Below are 16,375 nucleotides of genomic sequence, written 5' to 3'. Positions count from 1 at the left end.
AAAACACATTGTGGAAAAAAAACAAAACAATGAGAACTGATATCCAAAAATGTGTCCAAAATACAACCTTTCCTTTGTGGTTACTTTTCCAATACAAAACAGATGCATTAGCCTACCTGTGCATCAAAGGTCTGTAAATAAGGGCTCCGCCCTGCTCTGCACAAACACAGAGAAAGCAATCTCACCATGGAACAGGGCCTTTTCTGACAAGGCCAGTATAATACTTCACGATTTTAAAGAAAGAAATCTTTCTTCCTTTGTCGTTGGAGATATTTGTTATTTAGGTTACTTAGAATCCACTGTGAATAAACAAACACCAAACAACCTCGACAAATGATTTGTCCAGATTTTAAGGTGTTACTCTGACTGGTTTCAGGAAGAAGGCAGAGCCTCACAAACCGACAAATATTCAATTCAATTTTATTTATACAGCAGCAAATCACAACAGCAGTCGCCTCGAGGCGCTTTATATTGTAAGGTAGACCCTACAATAATACTGATTCAATGCAGAGAGGTCTATTAACACATAGTGAGTGAGAAAGGTGACTGGAAAGGAAAAACTCAATGCATCATGGGATTCCCCCAGCAGCCTATGCCTATTGCAGCATAGTTATGCTGCAAACTATATACTTATACACATACTTCACTCTGAGCTGAAAATGCATAAACCAATTCACAAGTTGCAGATTTTGTAAATCTGCATCGTTTGAATCTCTCTGCTGTTCGAGGAATAAAGGAGGAAAAATGTTAATGTTAACGGAAATAAAGTTTGTCAGAGGTGATTAAAGTGCCACAACACCTTCTTCCTTCAGGTCTATAGGTGCAAACCTTAGAACGTGTACAACAGATTCAGTTTAGTTCAAACTGTGAACGTATATTACAATGGTCTACTACTAATGAATGAAACTTTTCTTTCAGCCTTTTGCCTTTAGTAGATAGTGTAGTAGTGGAGAGTGGACGATGAAATGGGAGAAAGACACACAGCAAAGGACTTAAGCTTGGACTCAAACCTGCTGACCCTGTGAGCTGTTGCCCATGACCTACGCTTTTAACACGTGTCCCACATCTTCACAGGATTACCTGCAAAAGATGGGTTTATGCAATTGTAAGAATGTTAATTTGTTCAAGGTATCATTTACTCTTATTTGGATTTAGCTGTTCTTCAAGCTTCTGATTTCCACTCTGCTTCGACAGTAGTAGTTCTTCTACTACCACATTTCAAAATCTTCCTTCCATGCGTTTATCTTATTGTGAACTCTCTTATGGACAGGAGCAGTTGATTGCAGACTTTCTTTGCAATCAAAGTTTTTCTTATTTCTGTTTTATTTACTTTTTTATTTAGTTAGTATTGATTATTTCTTGTTTAAAATATGTAAAATGTTGCCAGCATCAACAGTCCGTTTTCCTTGGCTTCTCTATGCTCCAACCTTCTCTTCACCTTTCTCTTCTATGACTGATTGTTGTATATGGAAACCCCTCCCTCCCTGTCCTGGTTTTGCGGGAGGTTTCTTCCTATGAAACGAGAGTTCTTCCTCCCTACCGTTGCCCAAAGCTTGCTCATAGGGACTTGTGTGATTGATGGTGCTTTCTCGCTAATATTGTGGCGTCTGGTCGTTATATATCTACATTTGTTTTAAAGGACAACAGAAAGGAGCCACAACATTTGTACCACAAAGGCACCACTACCTTTGTGACTGGGAGGCCTGGGCTAGTTTCCCGTGTTTTTAACACAGGGTGGAGAGGTAAACACAGGAACATGTGTGTGGGGGGCTAAAGATGGCAGCTGGTCCTAAAAGCAGCCCTCTGCTCTGTCATTTAAATATTTTAAACACATACATTTGCACGCCAGCCCAAGGCCTCCATCCTACCTCCATATCTGGCCCAGCTGCATGATGTGAATGACGGACTGGCCGAACCACACACAGAAGGAGTAGTAGGCCGAGCGTTTCCTATTCCTGTTTCCCAGCGCTGTGCTCGCCGTGCTGTTAGTGGTGGTGTTCTTGCTGGCGGTCGACGCCTGCCTCTGCGGCGTGGCCGGGTGGTGTTGAGCAGTAACATCACCGTGTGAGGCCGAGCCGCTAAGCAATTTATTCCCATCCATGAGGGAGCAATCGGTGACAGAATCGGCACCGTCCTCGGTGCTGAAGTCGTGGACGAACCATCTGAAGCTAAAGAGCTGGACCGAGAAGGAACCCAACACAACGAAAAAGAGCGTCGGGCCGAACCACCAATAGTCGTGGCGGAGGTAGTAGTCGACCGACAGCCACACGTCGGTGCCCACATCGGCCAAATAAACGGCCACGGCGGCTACGATCCACAAGCAGTCCCACACCGTATATTTCTGCTGCCCTTTTCCCAGACGAAGGCACGTCGAGTTTGAGCCTCCCCCACCGCAGCACCGCGACTCCCCGTTGGCAAAATCCCCGTCCCCGGTGCCCGCAGAGTCCAGCTGGCCGCCCGGGTGGAGTCCCTGCACCGAGCCAGAGTGCTCCGAGTTTTGCAGAGGGGTGAAGGCCACGTCGCTCTTCTTCATCTTCAGGACCCCGTCCGATTTAGCAGCCATTATCAGTATCTTGATGTATTAGCTAGTCTATTTCCCCCGGTTGCTCCCCGCCTTAGCTCCTCTGCTCCTGCCTCTCTCCGTCGACACCCTTGTGCGTGTGTCTCCTACTCCTCCTCCTCCTTTCTGGGCAGGACTAGCTCGTCCACACTGTCGTCTGGTCATAATACAGAATGAAGACAAAAGTGAAGAGCGATCGAAGCCCCGTGCTTGGTCCGGTATTTTCGTCCATATCAGATTTGGACTGGCCCTATGCTTCGAGGATCATTCGCTCACATACAGCGCACACGAGGACGTTTCCGCTTTGTGTCCTTCTAAACGGCTTCCGTTTCCAGCGCTTGTAAGTCACCGGAGCTGAGGCTGATGTTTGGGATGGAGATGGAAGCAGGAGCTAAGCGACAGGAGGACGGCTGCAGCCATCTGCTTGGCACAGACTAAAAACTATGACATCATCTCCCCCAACCCCCTCGACTCTCCCTCTCTTTGCTGTTTTCCGTCTCTCGGCAGTTTCCTTATCATTTGAGCGCTGTTACAATACAAAGACTCTCCTAAATCAGCCATGAAGAGCAAACATGTCCCTCTCAGTGTAACTAAAAGCATGCAGCTGATATGTGAACCAGGATAGAAACATCCGGAGGCCTGAACACGGTTTCAGCACCATGGACAGATCCAGCTGTTAACTCAGCAGCATCTGCAGGACGTTGCGGTCCATGCTCTTACGGGAGGTTTGCCTCCCACTCAAACCTTCCACATACTGTGGCAACAAAGTGGGAAGAACACAAGGACATTAACTACTCTGAGAAATATGGACAGGGCAAAGCAAATGTTTTCGTTTACATGGAGAGTTCTCACTGACCTACTAAGGAGAAAGCACTGTAAGGGCAACATTTCATCTTTTAATCTCTTGCTCCTTACCAGTTGTTAAAAAGGTAGCCTAAAAAAAAATGCATATAAGGAAGACTTAAAGTACACTTTGACTAATGAGCCAGTGTCACATAAAAGGCACTTGATTTTCATATACAACATTCAAAGTCTGGTGTGGTAATTCCTATGAAACACCACAATTAAAAATACAATAAATATGTGTCAGTGCTCAATCTAAAAAGAAATATCCCATGGTCACTGAGTGGAGGTGCTTGTGGGTCATGGAGTCACTGCTGAGTGATATTTTACAATGAAACATCAAACATCATGTTTATCTTACTCAAATCTTCTTCTTTCTTTTTTTTAAAGCTAACCATGCTTACATTGAACAGAGTATGCACTTAGCCCTTGTAGACAGTCATAGCTACACTGTGTATAGTGCAGGTGTAGTGCTGCTGACCTCAGCTGAGGATGTTGTCGGGCAGTGGAAGGAATACTTTGAGGACCTGCTTAATCCCACTGACACATCTTCTGAAGCAGGACGAGGGGATAAGGGGGCGGCTCATTCGTCACTGGGGGTGTTGTCACTGAGGCAGTTAAACCAGGCTGTTGCTGGTTGACATTCCTCTACAATGTAGCATGGATATCTAGGGTGGTACCTCTGGATTTGCAGACTGGGGATGTGGTTCTCATCTTCAAGAAGGAGGACTGAAGGGTGTGCTCCAACTATAGGGGAATCACATTCCTCAGCCTCTCCAGGAAAGTCTATAGCAGGGTACAGGAGGGTGAGTCTGTCTGTTGGTCAAACCTAGGATTCAGGAGAAACAATGTGGTATTTGTCCTGGTTGTGAAACACAGGACCAGCTCTTTATCCACTCTAAGATATTTGGGAGTTTGCCCAACCAGTCTACATGTCAGAGAATTCTACTGGAAGTACTTCAGCAGTATGGGGTGTTCGGCCTGTTGCTACAAGCCATTGCATTTTTATTCAACTGTTGCAAGAGCTTGGTTCACATTGTCAGCAATAAGTTTCGCTCCATCAGGGCTGCCCTTTGTCACTATTGCAGTTCATTTTTATTGAAGAGAACAGAATTTGTACTTTTAGCCAAGTGGGAAAAGGCTTCTACTTGGATCATCTCAGATTCTCATCTCTGCTTTTCACAGATCGTGTGTTTCTGTTGGCTTCATTAGGTGGTGGCCTCCAGCTCACACTGGAGTGGTTCACAGCTAAATGTGAAGTGGCAGGAATGAGAATCAGCACCTCCAAGTTTGAGGCCACGGTCCTCATCCAGAGTGGAGTGCTCACACCAGGTCAAGGATGAGTTGCTGCTCCAAGTGGAGGAGTTTAAATATCTTGAGGTCTTATTCACGAGTGAGGAGAGAGGGGAGCAGGAGATCGACAGATTTATCGGTGCTTAGCTGCAGTGATGCAGACCCTGTACCAGCCCATCGTAATGAAGAGGGAGCTGAACGTACAAGCATAGCTCTTGATTTACCAGTCGAGCTATGTTCCTACCCTCACCTATGGTAGTGACCGAAAGAACGAAATTGCAGACACAAACAGCGTAAATGAGCTTTCTCCAAAGGGTGGCTGGCCTCTCCCTTAGGGCGAGGAGTTCAACCATCTGAAAGGGGCTCAGAGTAGAGCTGCTACTCCTCCAAATTGAAAGGTGGCAGCTGAGATGGTCCGGGCATCTGATAAGGATGGCCCCTTGGTGAGGTGTTCCCAATGGGAGGAGGCCTCGGGTCAGAGAACGGCTTGATGTTCCCCCAGACATGAGGTCTGGGCTTCTGTGCTTAGGCTGCCGTTCCTCTAATCGCCCCCGGATAAGCGAAAGAAAATGGATGGATAGTCATAAGAAATGCAATTCACAGTAGTAGTTTTAAAAAGTATTGTATGCTTACAATACAATAAAATACATATACAATCTCCTCAGTTACAATAAAACTAGATATCACTGCCACTGGCTCCAGGTCAGTGCTAGAGAGCACCGCCTTCAGTCCTCTGAGTGACTCGTCAAGTTTCAGGAAGTTACCCACGAGCTAACTTCAAAATCAAAAGTTGAAGATAATCCTTTTAGTTTGATGAAACATTGTTACTGTTAACTAATATGAGAGTAGAAGCATTCAAACAATCATGACTGTTTATCAAGCCAGGATTGGAAATTTAAGGTGTAGAAAGAGCTAAAAACGGCAGTATTTGTTTTTCTGCTTTGAAAGATTAAATTAAATGTTTTCTATGTTTATGATTGTTTATCATCACAGAAATTGTTTTCCTGCTCTATTTACATTATACATGCTTCCCTTAGGCAATATCATTAAAAGGCATAGCATACATTTTCATTGCTATGCAGGTGACACCCAGCTCTATGTGTCCATGAAGCCAGAGGTCTCTTCAGTATCACATGGAAGTTGGTCACAATGCCTGTGACCGGACTGGCAGATAAGTGTGGTGGTACCCCTTCTCAAGAAAGGGGACTGGAGCATGTGCTCTGATTTCCGAGGGCTCTCACTTTTCAGCCTTCTTGGAGGGGCTATGCCAGGGTGCAGCAGAGGGTTCCATTTGTTAGTTGCACCTCAGATTCAGCAGGAGCGATGTGGTTTCTGTTCTGGTTGTGGCCTTATCAGGCAGTGACCTCCAGCTTGCACTAGACTGGTTTGCAGGCACGTGTGAAGCACCCAGGATGGGAATCAGGAGGTCCAACCACTGTTATCAGCTGCCCATTCCAGGTTGTTGATGAGTTGTTTCCCCGAGTGGAAGATGTTAGAGAATTGTGGATCAATATGATTGTCATCGTGCAAGGTGATTAGGTCTTTAGCATGAATGCTCACCTGTTTCCTACACAGACACACATACACATATCACATCACATGCTCATAGACACACACACAACAGATGTTCACATGTGAGTGTTTTATCTGTTGCATGATTAATGAGATGATTGTGTGACCACCGAGTTAATAAAAGAGCTGCGAGAGGGGGCCGGAGTTTGGAGTTGTCTGGGATCAGGTGAGGAACTCGCAGCTCCAAGACCCTGGTCCGATCGGCTCCCCTTGCAAGTTAAAATGGATCGCGCTCTGTCTTGCTTTGTTCACGGGAATAAGTCTCTGAGTCAGCGAGGTCTACAAGTATAGACCTAACAGAAGAGTTTAAGTATCTTGGGGATGTGAGAGCAGAGCATGAGATTGACAGATGGAGTGAGATGGATGCTGTTCTAGGCTGTTGTGAGCATGAAAGTGAAACTGTCAATTTACTGGTTGATCTATGTTCCTACCCTCAACTGTGGAGTAGGAACATAACTGAAATAATCGTGGCTGTTATTAAGTTGGTTAGGAGCTCTGGGTAGTAACTGAAAGAATGAGACTGAAATACAAGAGGTGCAAATGAGCTTCTTTCGACGGGTGAGGTAGTAGGCTCTCCCTTAATGATGGGGTGAGGAACTCGGTTATAAAGGAGGGGCTCAGAGTAGAGCTTCCACTCCTCCACATCAAAATGTTGTGAAAAGTTTTCTTAACCCTGCGTCCTATGTCATAGTGAGAGTTTCAGTGAACGACTGCCAAATGCTAGTACTCCAGCCTAACATCATATATGCAAGACCTAGAAATGCTGGAGCCTTCTTTGGACAAAGAACCACTCAACGGTCCTGGACGCTACATCTTGGGTCTAGCACAGAGCTCGTACCCTATATTCTCAATGGTATGGGATTGTATTGATGACATACGACACACACATGTTACAGAACATGATTTTAGCATGAACGATTCTTCTGATCACTGTTTCCGAACTGGATTTGTTGTAAAATCACATAAATACAGGCTCTGCATAATTTGCAGATTGTCAAATTTTATTTCCATTCACGGCAATATTTAATACGGTTCCTCGAATGTCCTGTTTAGAGTCATGTCTGTGACTGTTGCTACGCACCACATCATATTGTATATGTTGTATGGTTCATCTGCTTCGTGTGTAGATTAACCAGATGATCAGCATAAACATTACCAAACTGTATAAAAAGGGTATCAGTCATGTTATGAATGCTTTATTAGACACAGTACATGACACAGAATACACTTTCACAGGGACTTATGTTCTTGCTTATTACAAACGGCAGCTTTTAAACTCTCAGTATGTTATTCATTTGGTCAAACCATTATCTGTCTGTCAAGTGTAAGCATTCTGATTTTTACATGCAACCTACCACTCTCAAATGGCCAGTAAAAACAAAGTTGTGGAAATGTAGCATTTTATAAGAAAGGAAATAAAAGATGAATTTTTATGTATCAATAGAACTTGTTTACTTTCTGCAGTAACAGCCTTTGCAAAACATGCAGTCACCTGTGGATTCTGAGTTTACAATCCTTCATTTGTTTTCATCCCTGCAGAGTGGACAACTTTTATTCTCTTGGCTCTTAACTTACTTAAGATTAATTAGGTTAACTTACTTAATCACTAAGTAAGCTCTTATGTGAGCTTACGTAGTGATGCAAGCACTTATAATTTCAATAAGATGTTAATTTGCTCCAATCAAATCCAATGTTACAGTCAAGCTGATTTCAATACATCTTTCAATAAACTTTGGTAACGTAGTAAAACAAAAAAAATATATATCGCTACCTTAGTGATTCATTTGCTGCTGAAGCCAATTGAAAATAAAAGTATTTGCCCTTGTATTCACATCTGTGTATTATATAAGTAAGGCTACGTCTCACAGCTGGGGAGTGAAACAGCGAGTTTGAGAAAAGAGGAAAGTTTTGTTTTATTTGGTTGGCACAATAAAAAGATCCAGCCGAAATACTGGCTGTTCATTTGAGGAAAAAAGAAGCAAAGCCTCAGTGTACAGTACTGTGTAAACGTCTCAAAGCAACTCTCACTTCTTTGAATTTTGCGAGGAAAATGGGAGCAAGTGCAGTGATTTTTGAAACGTATTGAAACACACATGGAAGCCAAAAACAACGTCTGTACAATTCTAAAGTCCAAAAGCTGAAACGCGGCTTTTGGAACTAAACTCTGTTGATATTCACTACTGTACCTCCCTGATATCATTCGTCCATATTGATGATGATTTAAGATCTGTTGCCACTCATTTCAGTCCGGTTCTTGTGTAGTTCGGCCTTTTCTCTGTTTCCCTTCCTTAAGAGAAACAAATCACGTAAATCACTCAGTTCCTGTGTCGGAGCTTTGACAGATTTTTCTTCCTTTTTTAGGACGTGATTTGTAGATGTTGTTTATCTGCTGTAGACAGTTTTTTGTAATTCCCTCGGCCATGATGCTGTTCTTTAGCAATCACCTTGTTGGTACAGAAATATTATTCTATGCCTGTCAAAATGTGATATCTTTGGCATTTTTCACAGACATACCTAAAGAAGGGGAAACACACTGTGTTTTTGGAAGGCTGCAAGTGTGCCTACAAATATGATTTAAAATTGATTTCTTTGTGACGTAGTTTGATATGTGAGGACACATCACTGGTTCATCTCTTGAGTTAGGAGCATTTTTTATGCTTGAATGAGTTATAGGTCAGTGTTACATAACTGTAAGTGAAAAGCAGGCAACATCCAAACTTCGAAAAAACTTGAGAAAACCTGAAGAACTATTGCTCAAGAAAGTCTCTCTGCGGAAGAAAAATGTAAAGAAATGTTGTTGCTCAACAGTTTTACACAAAAGAACATTCAGCTGATTTAAATGATTTAGTCAGAGCTTGTCTCATGTTCCAGCTCACATACGTTGATTTTGAAATGTGGTTTTCTGACAAAGTCAAACTATTTATTTACACTATCACAGAGGTATAAGTGAACACTAATACATTGTCCACCTGAAAAACAGGGATCTTCTGGATCATCTTGTCTTGTTGCTGAGTTTTAAGTTGAACGGTTAATGTAGTTACAAATGATATAAAACAGGAACTGAGCATCCTCTACTTCTTTCGTGGCACCTTATCACCGAGCGGTACTTCATCCATCAGTTTCTGAAAAGACACCACAACGGTGATTTTAACATACCTTATAGTCATGCAGATGGCCAAAACACAAAATACATTCTGGTGAAGCAAAGATGCTCTATGAAACACACAAAATGTCTTTAGAGTCAGTATTCAGTAGGGATGGGTACCGGTGTCCGGTGCCATGATGGCACCGGTTCTGACATAAACGGTAGTAACCAGACCGAAAAGCAGCGCACATTTCGGTACTTTTTTTTGGTGCTTTTTTTCCTGAGCTGTGATACACTTCTAGCCAATCATTTTACGTTTCCGAGGATAGTAGGCGGGCCCAGGTACGTACGTTCTTTTAGAGCAGAGCTACAGATTAAAAATGTCCAAGGTGAAGCGGTCAAAGTCTGGTCTTGATATTTGATAGCTTGCTGCGAGACCTCACACCGAGCACATCTACTGCGGGTGTGGTGCCTGTTATCGGACCCGGAGCAACATCCCCCAAAAACACGAAGAATAGAGTCCTGGCCCTGCCCTGCCAGTGTAGCAGAAATGATGAGGATGATGATGCAGCAGCAGCCGTTCTTCTCTGCATGAGTAGCTTAATGTTGTTCGTGTGTAATTTACGTTGAGTAGGCTAACCACGTTATTACATTAATGCATGTAAGGTGAACTAGCAAACACCATCATAGCTACATGCGGCTGTCTTGTTTGATGGCAGATACTCCCTTCACCCTGGCCAAAAAGGCTAAAATGACCAAAGAATAAGTGGAAAACAGTTAAACATGAGAGGTTTTTGGACAAAGTTTGTGTTTTTTCCATTGTTTAAGCACTGCTTCCAGCCAAGAGTGATACCATATATGCCCCATAGCTGCAGAAAAGGCTAACATTGTTATCTTTTTACAAAAACCAGCTGAACATGAGAGGTTTTTGGACCAATTTTGTGTTCTCCATTCTTTAAGCACCGTTTGAGCACCGGCACCGTTTCAAAAGTGCCGGTTTGGCACCGTTATCGGATAAAACCTAAACGATACCCATCCCCAGTATTCAATGTAGGTAATAAAAATACAAAATCATATTTCTGGGGCTACAGCTGCTGTGAGACAAAGCTCAATAAGCCAATTAAAGATTCATTCTCTGGCCAGCGTCTGTACCAGACACAAAAAAACATACTGTATAAAAACCAATACAATACACACGGATGACATAAGTACAGCAGCATCAATAATATGATGAGTGTGGATGCAAGTGTTACGGCTATATAAACAAAACACAACAAAACCAACCACGCTCACGCCTGCTTATGAAAACTAAAACAGAATATTTAGACCAAAACCTTTCAAATAACACCCAGCCTACTTCTAACTGGTGTGTCATCTTTTGGAACCCACCACTCAGTTAACAGGGAACAGGGAGAGGGGAAAGCTCACTGTGCTACTTATACAACCACTTCCTCATTAACTCGATGTCATTCATTTTTTCATTTAATTTTGGGTATTAAATTTTACCATTAACTGTGAAGGGTCCCCATTTCTGCCTGAACTCTGAGGTGGTTAATGAAAATATTCTACCAGTTGGTGTTTGCATGCTGGTGGTAGAAGTCTAACAGGGCAGTCTTACATGTCCCAAGTTGCTCAGTTAGGTTAGGATGAACTTTGCAGACTTGCTTTTTGTGAAACCAATTCTACATCTTTATGGTTAACGTGGCCGCTGCGGTCAGGATAAAAATGTTTTATATTGTAAAGGTGATAAGTTATTTACAGTGACCATTCCCAGAAACCAGTGGACCTAAACAATAGCAGAATAACGATCCACATCTGAACTAAAGATGGCCAGCATAGCAATGAAATGAAATGATGAACTTATGTTCAGCAGTGAAATGTATATAGGTAATGATCCTCACCTCAAGAAGCCTGGTGTAGTAGGTGAAGGTGTCCTCCCCGTCCCTGTGGGTGTCCTCTACCTTGTACCTCCTGCAGGCCAGCAGCAGCTCGTTTGAGCTGTAGAGCGGTGCTGGGTCAATGGAGTGGCTATTGATCAGGCTCACCAAGTACTCCCGGTAATGCTTCCTAGAAACCAGCACACCACCAAAAAATTATTTATATATCAAGTGATATCAATGATCAATGAGTCTTAAATAGGGATTAAAAAAAATATGCCAAAGCCAACCAGAGTTGCTCATTTTGTGTGAATACATATATAAAAATTCCCCTCTCGCCCCTGTGGGCGGTTTATCCTTCAAGCTCGGGTCCTCTACCAGAGGCCTGGGAGCTTGAGGGTCCTGCGCAGTATCTTAGCTGTTCCCAGGACTGCGCTCTTCTGGACAGAGATCTCCGATGTTATTCCCGGGATCTGCTGGAGCCACTCGCCTAGCTTGGGAGTCACCGCACCTAGTGCTCCGATTACCATGGGGACCACCGTTACCTTCACCCTCCACATCCTCTCGAGCTCTTCTCTGAGCCCTTGGTATTTCTCCAGCTTCTCGTGTTCCTTCTTCCTGATATTGCTGTCATTCGGAACCGCTACATCGATCACTACGGCCATCTTCTTCTGTTTGTCTACCACCACTATGTCCGGTTGGTTAGCCACCACCATTTTGTCCGTCTGTATCTGGAAGTCCCACAGGATCTTAGCTCGGTCATTCTCCACCACCCTTGGGGGCATCTCCCATTTTGACCTCGGGACTTCCAGATTATACTCGGCACAGATGTTCCTGTACACTATGCCGGCCACTTGGTTATGGCGTTCTATGTATGCCTTGCCTGCTAGCATCTTGCACCCTGCTGTTATGTGCTGGATTGTCTCTGGGGCATCTTTACACAGCCTGCACCTGGGGTCTTGCCTGGTGTGATAGACCCCAGCCTCTATGGATCTTGTGCTCAGAGCTTGTTCTTGTGCTGCCATGATTAGTGCCTCTGTGCTGTCTTTCAGTCCAGCTTTGTCCAGCCACTGGTAGGATTTCTGGATATCAGCCATTTCTTCTATCTGGACATACCATACAAGGGCCTGTACTTCCATGATGGTTACTCTTGTTGCTCCTCTGATGTACTTATTGGTTGTTTCATCCTGGACAGGGATTCTGACACTCACTAGTCCTTGGGCTCCTTCCTTGTGATTAGCATACAGTCTCAGGGTGCGGGACTTGGGGTGAAACCCTCCATGCATGATAAGGGCTTCCTTGTTTTGATGTCAGTGGCTTCTATCTCCTCCTTTGACCAGCATTATCCCAGCAGGGTATGTGATGACAGGCAGGGCGTAGGTGTTGACTGCCCAGATCTTGTTCTTCCCATTACGCTGACTCCTCAGGACTCACCCTACTCTCTGCAGGTATTCAGTGGTTGCAGCTTACCTGGTGGCCTCTTCATGGTTCCAATCTGCCTGTGAGATTTCTAGGTACTTGCAGCTGTTCACAGTATCTGCAGTGTTGCCTTCTGGTAGTAAAATCATTGTCTTGATGTCAGTGGCTTCCATCTATCTATTCTTTTTTATTCTTTTTTATTTTTCATTCACTATTAGCATACAGCTTGTTGCCATCCATGTAGAGGAGGTTGCTGACGATTGCCTCATTTCGTAGTCAGTCTCCCTAGCATGTTATGTAGAGGAATTCACCAAGGGGGTTCAGGGCTATGCAGAATAGCAGTGAGGACAGGGCATCTCCTTGGTAGATCCCACAATTGATGGTGACCTGCGCAATCGGCTAGAAGTTGGCCTCTAGTGTTGTTTAACAGATCCCCAACAAATTCCTGATTCAGGGATTCAGGATCGATGTGTGATGCATTGAGTAACAGGCTTTCTTGTGGTCATTCCAGGCAGTGCAGAGGTTGGTCAGTCGAGTCTTATAGTCTTGGGTGACTGCTCTATCTACCAGGAGCTGGTGTTTTGATGTCATCAAGTGCTTGCTCATTGGGGGTTATGTGATTTTTGGGATTTCTTTTTAACTGTAAGGTCTTTAACTTACAATGTAAACCGCATTGAGGCAAACGATTTAGCACTATAAAAATAAAATGGAACTTAACTGAATCATTTTTATGCATGGTTTAACAAGAGCAGTTCAAGTATTCTGGGACACAGACAGAGGACAAAGAACTGTGAATTACTTTAATTATCAATTCCCTTATTTCTGTTTGTGTTCAAAAAGTTTTTAGCACACTTTTTTTTAAACTATAGTGTTTTGAAGCCATTTGAAGCAACCAACAAGGGTCACACAAGATTAAAGACAAGTGCTCCTTATGGACTGCCAGAGACTCTGGGATCTAAGGAACATATTACAAGCAAAGCAAATACTACTCATTAAAAGCTCCATACTCGCAGAGTCCAGCATGTCCAGGTTGGGTCTGAGCTCCACAGGCTGCATCTGACTGCTGCCCGCCCTCATCTTTTTGCTCTATTACTCCACACAGATCTAAAAGGAAGAGAGGTACCCATTTAAAAATATAGAAAAACATCTGTGAAAATCAATACAAAAAATTCCTTAATTGAAAAATTCATTATAATATTCAGAACTCCATTAATTCAGCCAGGTTTCTTCCTGTTAAAAGGGAGTTTTTCCTTCCCACTGTCACCAAGTGCTCGCTCATTTGGAATCATATGATTGTTGGGGTTTTGTTTTCTTTGTATTATTGTAGGGTCTTTACCTTACAATATAAAGTGCCTTGAAACAACAACCGTTGATTTGATTTGGGGCTGTATAAATAAAACTGAATTCAGATGTATTAGTATTAATTTGTATGAACATTTCCTAAGATAGCCAGTCATGGTGTCAAATCAACAACAACGTGTTACATTCTTTAAAAGAATGACTAAGCTAGCCAGGACAGAGTAGAGATTTATTTACTTGCTAAATCCTGTCCTGTCTGCCAGCTTTTTGATCTGAATGCACTGTTGTGGGTTTATCTGTTTATTTCTTCATTTCTATTCATCAAGACATAATAGAGTTACAGGTGTGACATTATAAGTGGTATACTGTATGATATCTAAGGTAGGACAGGCAGAAAAAAAAGGGGGGGGGGGTTTGATAAAAGGATGGAGCATAAATACAAATGTTCGTGAGTGTGAACGAGAGAAAGAGCGAGAGCCCAAAGGCTGTCAGTCCCAGAGGGCCAGAAGTGACCGGCAACCAGCCCTGCTACGGGCCACCCACCCCCGTACAGTCCCAGGGCTCCAGGTGCCTAATAACCGCAGTATAATGAAACAGGTTACATTTTCAAGAACGCAAATATAAAAAGATTACCCTACAGAAAGCATGTCCCAGCGCCTAGAACAGGGGTGGGCAATCCCAGTCCACGAGGGCCGGTGTCCCTGCAGGTTTTAATTTAGCTCCTCAACATGTCCTGAAGTTCTCCAGAGGCCTGGTAACGAACTAATCATGTGATTTCATTAAATTTAAAGTCTTAGCTGTCACCTATAGGCCAAAGCGTCCCAGCTGCAAACTTTTTTAAACTGGTAGAAGAAAAAGACATTTGATGAACCACATTTCTCTTTCTGTACAAAGAGGAACAGACAAATGTGGAGTAAGTTTGCCAGAAGTGGAACAAATCCAGTTTCTTTGCAATAAGAAAGGATTTACAGAGCCCACCAAATTCCCTAAAATACAAATGGTAAATGGCCTGTATTTAAAACACTGATTACTTGGATTTGACTTTTTCAAAAACATCTTATTTGCATTTCACCCTTAGTTACTATAACGACCCAAGGGTCCAGCGCACCCTGCCTGGGATAGAGTTACTGGGAGTGGATTGTGTGTCAGTCACAGGCACTGGTCCTGGCGCTCCGATCCAGGCTTCTGACACTGGTACTGGAATGTCACCTTGCTGGTGGGGACGGAGCCTTAGCTAGTGGGTGAGGTTAGGAACTACTTACTAGATATAGTCGGGCTCACCTCAAAGCATAGCTTGAGCCCTCGAACAAGCTTCCTGGAGAGGGGTTGGACTCTGTTCCCCTCTGGAGAACTCGCTGGAAAGATTACATTATCACAGTCTGCTGTCCCCATGACTCAAACCCAAATAAGTGATTGAAAATGGATGGATGGATGATGTGCATTTTGAGATACTGGTTTAAGTATTATCAAGCATCCCTGGTTCAAATATTCTAATCAAAGGTGGACGTTTGTCATTGGTTGAACACCCTAGAAAAGATACAAGGTTTCAGGCACTCTGTTTAATTCCCAGATGAAAAGCAGAGTTATTTAGATTAAACGTTATGCACTTCTCTACTTGAGTTATAGCACTTACAAGGTTTTCAGAAAACACTGGGATTCAGACGTTTTAGTAGACGCATGGTAGGAATTTTGAAATCTTAGTTGGGCGTCCATGCCGCCTGCTCAGCATCAGCCTTTTACAGCTGAGTAGTTTAAAACACAGAGTTAATCCAGCTACTTCTGTCAGCAGTCACATGGTTTATTTTACGAGTTTCAGTCAGAATTCATTCGAGCAGAGGAAAAGCACTCGTGAAGGTTACAATGATCTTTCAGTGGCCTCTGACAGTGGACTCAACTCTCTGATTCTCCTGTGCCTGCACCTCTTTCACCTCTGCTGTATTTAATCATCAGTAATGACTAAACTTGGGCTCTCTCCTATAGTGTGTCTTTCCCTGTGCTGTTTTCCACTTACTTGTGGGGCCGTTGAGTGTGTCCTCACTAATATGAATGCCATGGAGAAAATATTAGAAAGAGCACAACTCCACAGCATCATCAAAAGTATTGAAACAAAAACTTTGATGGAAGAAACAGCCTACCTGTCTGAGTTCCAGGAGGAGGTTCAGTGTTGAAGGCAACTCCGTTATTCTGTCACGAAGATAAGATATGATGAGACGTAAAACAGGCACTGACCAGATAAACACATGAAAAAGAACGAAGGGTCTTTAGGATGACAGCAAAAACACAGAAGAGACAAAACGAAACGAGTAACGGCTCTAAACACGCTAACATCTCTGTCATGGGCCTGGGTCACATGACCCTGTGTTTTGAGTTTCTTGTGTTTTTATGTCATTTTGTGTTATGGTTTAACCCTTTAAGACCTACCATAGA

At 43.3% G+C, this 16,375-nt stretch overlaps 2 protein-coding genes across 6 annotated transcripts in view; both read right to left on the bottom strand.

The window, feature by feature from the left end:
* Nucleotides 1–3,062, bottom strand: part of xkr4 (XK related 4) — a 28,880-nt gene extending 25,818 nt beyond the window's left edge. For both annotated transcript variants that reach the window (XR_013094024.1, XM_014411244.4), the window contains exon 1: nucleotides 1,869–3,062. Coding sequence is in view for 1 of the 2 variants with exons in the window: in XM_014411244.4 (XP_014266730.1) it covers nucleotides 1,869–2,563 (695 nt within the window). In the remaining variant the exon portion in view is untranslated. The remainder of the gene's footprint in view (nucleotides 1–1,868) is intronic.
* A 4,386-nt stretch (nucleotides 3,063–7,448) lies between these two features.
* rnf31 (ring finger protein 31) overlaps nucleotides 7,449–16,375 on the bottom strand; it is a 71,981-nt gene continuing 63,054 nt past the window's right edge. For 3 of the 4 annotated variants that reach the window (XM_076876388.1, XM_004572945.3, XM_076876389.1), the window contains 4 exons: nucleotides 16,084–16,132; nucleotides 13,657–13,753; nucleotides 11,255–11,420; nucleotides 7,449–9,390 (listed from right to left, as the gene is read on the bottom strand). In XM_076876388.1, coding sequence (XP_076732503.1) covers nucleotides 9,340–9,390; nucleotides 11,255–11,420; nucleotides 13,657–13,753; nucleotides 16,084–16,132 — 363 coding nt within the window. In that variant the 3' untranslated portion in view covers nucleotides 7,449–9,339. Of the gene's footprint in view, nucleotides 9,391–11,254; nucleotides 11,421–13,656; nucleotides 13,754–15,959; nucleotides 15,986–16,083; nucleotides 16,133–16,375 lie in introns of those variants that run through there. The other variant, XR_013094023.1, reaches the window with a different exon arrangement.

The sequence above is a fragment of the Maylandia zebra genome, linkage group LG18 (assembly GCF_041146795.1).
Source record: "Maylandia zebra isolate NMK-2024a linkage group LG18, Mzebra_GT3a, whole genome shotgun sequence".
Classification (NCBI taxonomy): domain Eukaryota; kingdom Metazoa; phylum Chordata; class Actinopteri; order Cichliformes; family Cichlidae; genus Maylandia; species Maylandia zebra.
This window is presented reverse-complemented; position numbering and strand designations above follow the sequence as displayed.